At 40.7% G+C, this 8713-nt stretch overlaps 1 protein-coding gene across 1 annotated transcript in view; it reads left to right on the top strand.

Moving 5' to 3' along the window:
- Positions 1 to 2956: 2956 nt before the first annotated feature.
- Positions 2957 to 8713, top strand: part of myo5b (myosin VB) — a gene marked incomplete at its 5' end in the record, with an annotated part of 150240 nt that continues 144483 nt past the window's right edge. The window contains 3 exons of the mRNA XM_056290258.1: positions 2957 to 2975; positions 3534 to 3646; positions 6260 to 6431. Coding sequence (XP_056146233.1) covers positions 2957 to 2975; positions 3534 to 3646; positions 6260 to 6431 — 304 coding nt within the window. The remainder of the gene's footprint in view (positions 2976 to 3533; positions 3647 to 6259; positions 6432 to 8713) is intronic.

Genomic DNA, 8713 nt, shown 5'->3' with positions numbered 1-8713 from the left:
ACTATCCAACCTATCCACACTGGCCAACCTATCCACACTATCCAACCTATCCACACTATCCAACCTATGCACACTATCCAACCTAACCACACTATCCACATTGTCCACACTGTCCAACCTATCCACACTATCCACACTGTCCAACCTAACCACACTATCCACATTGTCCACACTGTCCAACCTATCCACACTATCCACACTGTCCAACCTATCCACATTATCCACACTATCCAACCTATCCACACTGTCCACACTAGCCAAACTATCCACACTATCCACATTATCCAAACTGTCCACACGATCCAAACTAGCCACACTATCCACACTATCCAACCTATCCACACTATCCAACCTATCTACACTATCCAACCTATCCACACTATCCACACTATCCAACCTATCCACACTGTCCAACCTATCCACACTATCCACACTGTCCAACCTAACCACACTATCCACATTGTCCACACTGTCCAACCTATCCACACTATCCACACTGTCCAACCTATCCACACTATCCACACTATCCAACCTATCCACACTGTCCACACTAGCCAAACTATCCAAACTATCCACACTATCCACACTATCCACATTATCCAAACTGTCCACACTATCCAAACTATCCACACTATCCACACTATCCAACCTATCCACACTATCCACACTATCCAACCTATCTACACTATCCAACCTATCCACACTATCCACACTATCCAACCTATCCACACTGTCCAACCTATCCACACTATCCAACCTATCCACACTATCCACACTATCCAAACTACCCAAACTGTCTTCATGTGCATACTGAGGTATGACCTGAAATCAACCCCCCAGCCGAGGGGAGAAAAGATTCTGACATCATGGTGATATTTCAAAGATTTATGATATTGACATCTGGTGATGTTTATTAAATTACATAAGTGACATTTGAACTAACATCGCCTATATAGAGCTGTATGAATGCGGGTGTTGCAGGTTGACCAGAGTATCACTATTGCTGTGGTCACATGGTGTGTGTCTGGTCGTATGGTGTGTGTCTGGTCATATGGTGTGTGTGTATGTGTTCGTCAGCATACACACACATACATCACCATGTGACTGCGGTAAGGGTGGTGAATATTCTATCTATCTAAAACCTTTAGAAGAGCATCATCTTTATTACACCAACACAGTGTCAACACTCCATTAGCACCCATGATGCTGCTGATACCCCCCACCCTCACCCCCATGATGATCAATTTGCATAAATGTTTTGTATATGGATTCTGCATGAATATTTATGAGTTTGTAGAATGATTTATATTTTATCATCAACTTTATTATGCATGCAAAGATAACCCTGAAACCCAATTTTACATGTATTTGTTGTTTGTGTAAAAACGTTTTAATACAAATTTATGTGAAATGTGCTTACTTAACATGCCCCGAAATGATCCAGGTTGTAACTGTCGAGCTGTTACTGAATAACAACTTAGTGAAAATCTACTACTACTACTACTACTACTACTACTAACACTACTACTGCTACTACTACTACTACTGCTACTATTACTACTACTACTACTACTACTACTGCTACTACTACTACTTCTACTAACACTACTACTGCTACTACTACTACTACTAACACTACTACTACTGCTACTACTACTACTACTAGTGCTACTACTACTACTACTACTACTGCTACTGTTACAACTTCTGCTACTACTGCTACTACTATTACTACTACTACTACTACTGCTACTACTATTAGTACTACTACTACTACTAGTTCTACTACTACTAGTTCTACTAATGGTGCTGCTACTACTACTACTGCTACTACTACTGCTACTGCTACTACTACTACTACTATTATTATTATTATTACTACTCCTACTCCTAATATTACTATTGCTATTACTATTACTACTACTATTACTACTACTCCTACTACAGCTACTGCTACTACTACTGCTATTACTACTACTAACACTACTACTGCTACTATTACTACTACTACTATTATTATTACTACTACTACTACTACTATTATTACTACTACTACTACTACTACTACTACTGCTGCTACTACTTTTATTACTACTACTACTATTACTACAACTACTACTACTGCTACTACTATTATTATTATTACTACTCCTACTACTAATATTACTATTACTACTACTACTACTACTATTATTATGATTATTACTACTACTCTTACTTCAGCTACTACTACTATTACTACTGTTACTTATACTACTGCTGCTGCTGCTGCTACTACTACTACTACCAACACTGCTACTGCTACTACTACTACTACTAGTGCTACTGCTACTACTACTACTACTACTACTGCTGCTGCTACTACTACTACTACTGCTGCTGCTACTACTACTAGTACTACTACTACTACTAGTGCTACTACTACTATTACTATTGCTATTGCTACTTCCATTAGAGGGCGCCACAGTTGATCATCCGTTTCCATTTCTTTCTGTCCTCTGCATCTTCCTCTGTCACACCAGCCACCTGCATGTCCTCCCTCACCACATCCATAAACCTCCTCATTGGCCTTCCTCTTCTCCTCTCCCCTGGCAGCTCCATATTCAGCATCCTTCTCCCAATATACCCAGCATCTCTCCTCCACACATGTCCACACCATCTCAATCTTGCCTCTCTTGCTTTGTCTCCAAACCATCCAACCTGAGCTGTCCCTCTAATATACTCGTTCCTAATCCTGGCCTTCTTCATCACTCCCAATGAAAATCTTATCATCTTCATTTTGCCACCACCAGCTCCACTTCCTGTCTTTTCGTCAGTGCCACTGTCTCCAAACCATACAACATAGCTGGTCTCACTACCATCTTTTAAACCTTCCATTGAACTCTTGCTGGTACCCTTCTGTCACACATCACTTCTGACACTCTTCTCCACCCACTCCACCCTGCCTGCACTCTCTTCTTCACCTCTCTACTGCACTCCCCGTTACTTTGGACAGTTGACCCCAAGTATTTAAACTCATACACCTTCATCACCTCTACTCCTGGCATCCTCACCATTATGCTGTCCTCCCTCTCATTCATGCATAGGTATTCTGTCTTACTCCTACTACCCTGTTACTTGTTCTTACCACTTATTGTATTCACTCATTGAAAAAAAATCTCTGCCTTGCGCTTTTACTTTAACACTGGTTTTGCTCTTAGATGCTTGTTTAGATGCACTTATGACCTCTGATGACTAGTAGTTCTCCTGATCTCCTACGTTAAATGATGCACTTATTGTAAGTCGCTTTGGATAAAAGCGTCGGCTAAATGACTGTAATGTCATGTAATGTAATGTAATGCACCTACTGACTTTCATTTCTCTTCTCTCCAGTTCAGTAATAACAACTAAGCAATAACAACTTGGTGAAAATACTATTTTTGAACTCAACACTACAAAGCTGTATGGCTTTATAAGCTGTGCAATAAATTAATATGTCAGAATATATTCATGGCTTGGTAATAGAGGTAAAATAACTCTGATCTTTTGATTGCAGTTCACTCGTGTGTGGATCCCAGACCCAGAGGACGTGTGGAGGGCTGCAGAAATCACCCACGACTACCAGGAGGGAGAGCCAGTTCTGCACCTCAGACTAGAGGATGACTCGGTAATCTACTGCACAGCCTTTCCCTTCCCTTCTGCCTCTGACATGATGTGTGCTGCATCATAAGGTCCAGTTCATACTGGGTGTCATTCTGGAAGAAACCACATTCTCATGATTATTTCTTTTAACTGGCAACTGCAACATCCATTTTCATACCTATGGACACAACTGTCAGAACAGTTTCTTTCCCAGTGCTTAAAGTCATGTCATATATATATATATATGTATATATATATATATATATGTATATGTATGTGTATATATATATATATATGTGTGTGTGTGTGTGTGTATGTATACACACACACACACACACATATATATACATATACATATACACACATATATATACATATATATATGACTTTTAAATGGTTGAACGTTAACAAAAGTAGTTAACATTTAGAAAAAGTCCAAAGCGTTTAAATGCAATTAAATAAACGACTGTTGTTATAGAGTGATTTTCTAGCTGCAACAGCCACTCAACGCGCTCTACAATTAATTAATTAATTAATTAATTAATTAATTAATTAGTGAGTACAGACTTGCTACACTTAGTGAGTCTCCAGTCCTCTGCTGTCAACCAACAGTTAACACTAGGCCTTTGTTATTTCACGTGGAGTAGACACCTTGCAAGACTACCTTTGTTCTGTTCCACTTCAAGCATCTATCTAAGCAATGTAAAATAAAGTTACACATGGTATACGTCATACCTGGTCAGAATCAAATAATAATAATAATGATGACGATGATGATGATGATGATAATCTAAATAAAAGTAAATAAAATAATAAAAACACTAATCGAAAATGATTAGAAGTAAGCAAACGTCACAAATGGTTACGTCACAGACAAATTGCCTTCACACAAGTATGGGTGGGAAGCCTTCTTTACCATTTAACATTTAAAACTATTTCACTTGAGATTAGCGTGTTTTAGCCTCGTGTTTAGGGGAAGCAAACATTTTTATGTCTTCTTTCTTGCTTAAAGAAATGGAAATTTGGCAGCTTCATCAGGTATGGGAGCACTTGGAGACAGACCGAGGCCCAGCTCAACGACCACCCAGTTGCATTATAGGCAAAGGACAAAACAACTTCCTATAGGGGGCACCACACATGCTGGACATTTACATCTCATTAATGGATTGAATGAATTTACTGCACATACTACTGGGTCAAGTATAATTCAAAATCCAAAATGGTCAAACTTATTATTGTTTTTGGGGGTGGGGTGGGGGGCTACGCCTGTGATATTTAACCTTGGATTTGATGATCGTTAAGAAACATTCTGGGGTCATCAGACAACCTCTTCACAATGTGTTGTTCTAGTTGATTCAAGTGTGGGTGAATAGCACAGATATGACCCACACTTCAATAGACATCGCATGTTTTGTTTTGTTTTTTATGAATTGGTCACGTCTTGAAGCTCCATCCACCTTTGTAAATAATCATCATGGTTTATTAATCAGCTGCATAGCGTGTTAAAGTCAACCTTTTCATAGTTCGTGACTTATCAGCGATATTGGCTGGAACAGACCAGAAGGCTTGCTTTTCTCACTTGCAAGGATTATGGTAATGCAAAGTATTCATGCACCTCTACTAGGTTCATTATGGCACCCTGGGAATTTATTATGTTGCCGTAGTAACGGGAGTCATGGTTCTTTTTGGAGACACAAATCATTTGACTCAGTTCACTGAAATGATTTGTTCAATGATTCATTCACCGAGTCGTTCACTTCTCCTGTATGAGTGCCAGCAGTCCTGCAGGACAGGACTCGTTCAGGTCTCAGTGGATGAGCCCTGAACGATGAGCAATCATCAGCTGTCAATCATCAGCTGTCAATCAAAACGATTGACAGCTGATGATTGCTTATGGCATGAAACAGGGTTGTACTGTCCATTAAATAATTTACTTGACTCACTGGGCTATTTATTTATTTATTTATTTTCATGTCCCCCCCCTTTTTCTCCCCAATTGTACCTGGCCAATTACCCCACCCTTTTAAGCCATCCTGGTCGCTGCTCCACCCCCTCTGCTGATCCGGGGAGGGCTGCAGTCTACCACATTTCTCCTCCGATACATGTGGAGTAACCAGCCGCTTCTTTTCACCTGACAGTGAGGAGTTTCACCAGGGGGATGTAGCGTGTGGGAGGATCACGCTATTCCCCCCAGTTCCCCCTCTGCCCCAAACAGGCGCCCTGACCGACCAGAGGAGGCACTAGTGCAGCGACCAGGACACATACCCACATCCGGCTTCCCACCCACAGACATGGCCAATTGTGTCTGTAGAGACCAAGCCGGAAGTAACACAAGGATTCAAACCAAAGATCCCTGTGTTGCTAGGCAACGGAATAGACCGCTACGCTACCCGGACGCCCGAATCACTGGATTATTTTGCTCCTTATTTGTTGAGCACTTCCCCTACCGTCGAGTGTTTCTTTTAATGAAGTTAATAATAATAATAACAATAATATGTATATATGTGTGTGTGTGTGTGTGTGTGTGTGTGTGTGTGTGTGTGTGTGTGTGTGTGTGTGTGTGTGTGTGTGTGTGTGTGTGTGATAACAGTCAGTATTCTTATGTGAATTAATTCTGCTTTCATTTTTCCTGCCCTAGCTCCTGAAGTACCCTGTTGGTCCCAAAGATAACCCTCTACCTTTTCTACGCAACCCCGACATCCTAGTTGGGGAAAATGACCTCACTGCACTCAGCTACCTCCATGAGCCTGCTGTCCTGCACAACCTCAAAGTCCGCTTCTCTGAGTCCAACCACATCTACACATACTGTGGTCAGTCTCCTTTCCATTCAGTCTGTTGATACCGTAGGATGGAGAATACAGTGCCTCACAAAAGTATTCACCCCCTTGACAGTCGTCACTAATATCTGGATTATAAAAGATACTCACACATCTGTTCCTGAACAATATTATTTTTGTGAACCCATAAGATCTAACAGATGTCCCCACAGCCAAAATAATTTCTGTTTCACTGACTTTTATTAATAAACTGAAAACTAAATCATAGTGCTTCCATAAGTATTAAACCCCTTGTGCTCTGAAAGCTCCAGGTTTACACAAATGACAAATTATTCCTAAAACAGACTCAGGTGAACACAGTTGGACATAACTAGTGTGCAGCTGTAAGATGTTAAAGTAACGGTCTGGTTTATGGGTATAAAAAGCACTCTGTGTAAAGTTCATTAGCCAGGTGTGAACTCAATCAGAACATGAAGACAAAGGAGCATAATACTGAAGTGAGAGACAACGTGATTAAAGTGCGGAAGGTGGGAAAGGGACACAAAACCATATCCAAGTGTTTGGATGACCCACGGAACACTATTGGATCCATTGTCAGAAAGTGGAAGCGGTATCACACCACCCAGATGATTTGTAGGACAGGCCGTCCCTCAAAGCTAAGTGTCCGAGCAAGATGTGGGCTGGTGAGGAAAGCCACAGATGATCCTGCAATCACTTTGAAGGAGCTCCAGAGGTCAGTGGCTGAAACTGGAGTAAATGTACATAAGTCAACCATATCACGGCTCTCCATAAATCTGGCCTGTACGGGAGGGCGGCAAGACAGAAGCCGTTGCTCAAAACTATGCATATAAAAGCACACTTGGAGTTTGCTACCAAGCAGGAGAGAGACCCAGTTAGGATGTGGGTAAAGGTTTTGTGGTCAGATGAGATGAAAGTTGAGCTTTTTGGCCCAAACTCAAAAGTGTTATGTGTGGTGCAAACCTAAAACTGCTCATACCCTAAAAAACACCCTCCCTACAGTGAAGCTGGGCGGCGGCAGCATAATGCTATGGGGTTGCTTTTCATCTGCAGGCACTGGAAACCTTGTTCACACTGAGGGAAGAATGGATGGAGCGAAATACAAGGAACTATTGGAAGAAAACCTGTTGCAGTCTGCCATACAACTGAAACTTTGGGGAAGGTTCACCTTCCAGCAGGACAACGATCCTAAGCACAAGGCTAAAGCAACAATGGCATGGCTCAGCAATAAAAAGGTGAAGGTTTTGGAGTGGCCAAGTCAAAGTCCGGACCTCAACCCCATTGAACATCTGTGGCACAAACTGAAAATTGCAGTCCAGAGGCGCCATCCCACCAACCTGCAAGACCTGTACAAATTCAGCCAAGAAGAATGGGCATAAATTACTCCAGAAGAATGTGCAAAGTTCGTTTACTCCAAGAGACTCATGGCTGTTACTGCAGTAAAAAGGGTACTCTACAAAGTATTGATATGTGGGGGCTGAGTACTTATACAAGCACTATATTTTAGTTTTCAGTTTATTAATAAAAGTCAGTGAAACATAAGTTATTTTTGCTATGGGACATCTGTTAGAGTTGATGGCTTCACAACAACAATACTGTTCAGGAACAGATGTGTGGGTAGCTTTTATAATCCAGAAATTACTGTCAAGGGGTTAACTACTTTTGCAAGGCACTGTCCCTGGCCCCCATGGGTGTTGAGCTTAGACTACTGGGTGTTGAAATAGTCCAGGTTTAGGAAAACGGGCTGTGATCTGGCTCATTCAAGCTTAAAAGGTTTTGTGGGTTTTAATACATAGCCGAGGCTTAAAAGTGATTTTTTAATTCCTGAAGCCGATTCGAGTAAAGCCAGCTGAACTATGAAGCTTAACGGGAGATACCATGATCCATGACGTGTTGAGCTGATTTTTCCTTCAGAGTTATTGATGGTGTAGAAATATACCACAGCCAGTTATTTAAAACACAAACTTAAGAACAGTAACAGTCAAGAAGTATAGGGATTAGTCCTGTTATAATAATACTTGTGTGTTTGTAAAAGAGCAGACCAAAGAGTCAGGAGGAGCATTAACACAATGATGCAAGTGATTATAATACTGATATTAGCTGCAATTTAGTCTTTACTATAGTAATTTTTAAAATTACACCAACAGAAAAAGATTCACATATAAATTGGATGCATTAAACAAAACAACTCATTAGAAAATAAAAACGTTAAATAAAGAGAGACAAAAAGACAAAACAGGTTTTGTATGGAAAACGTGTACATTTTAACATAAAGCTTTGTTCATCACATCCAAAGG

Source organism: Lampris incognitus, chromosome 12, assembly GCF_029633865.1.
Source record: "Lampris incognitus isolate fLamInc1 chromosome 12, fLamInc1.hap2, whole genome shotgun sequence".
NCBI lineage: Eukaryota > Metazoa > Chordata > Actinopteri > Lampriformes > Lampridae > Lampris > Lampris incognitus.
The sequence above is the reverse complement of the archived record's forward strand: the minus strand, read 5'-3'. Positions and strand labels throughout refer to the sequence as shown.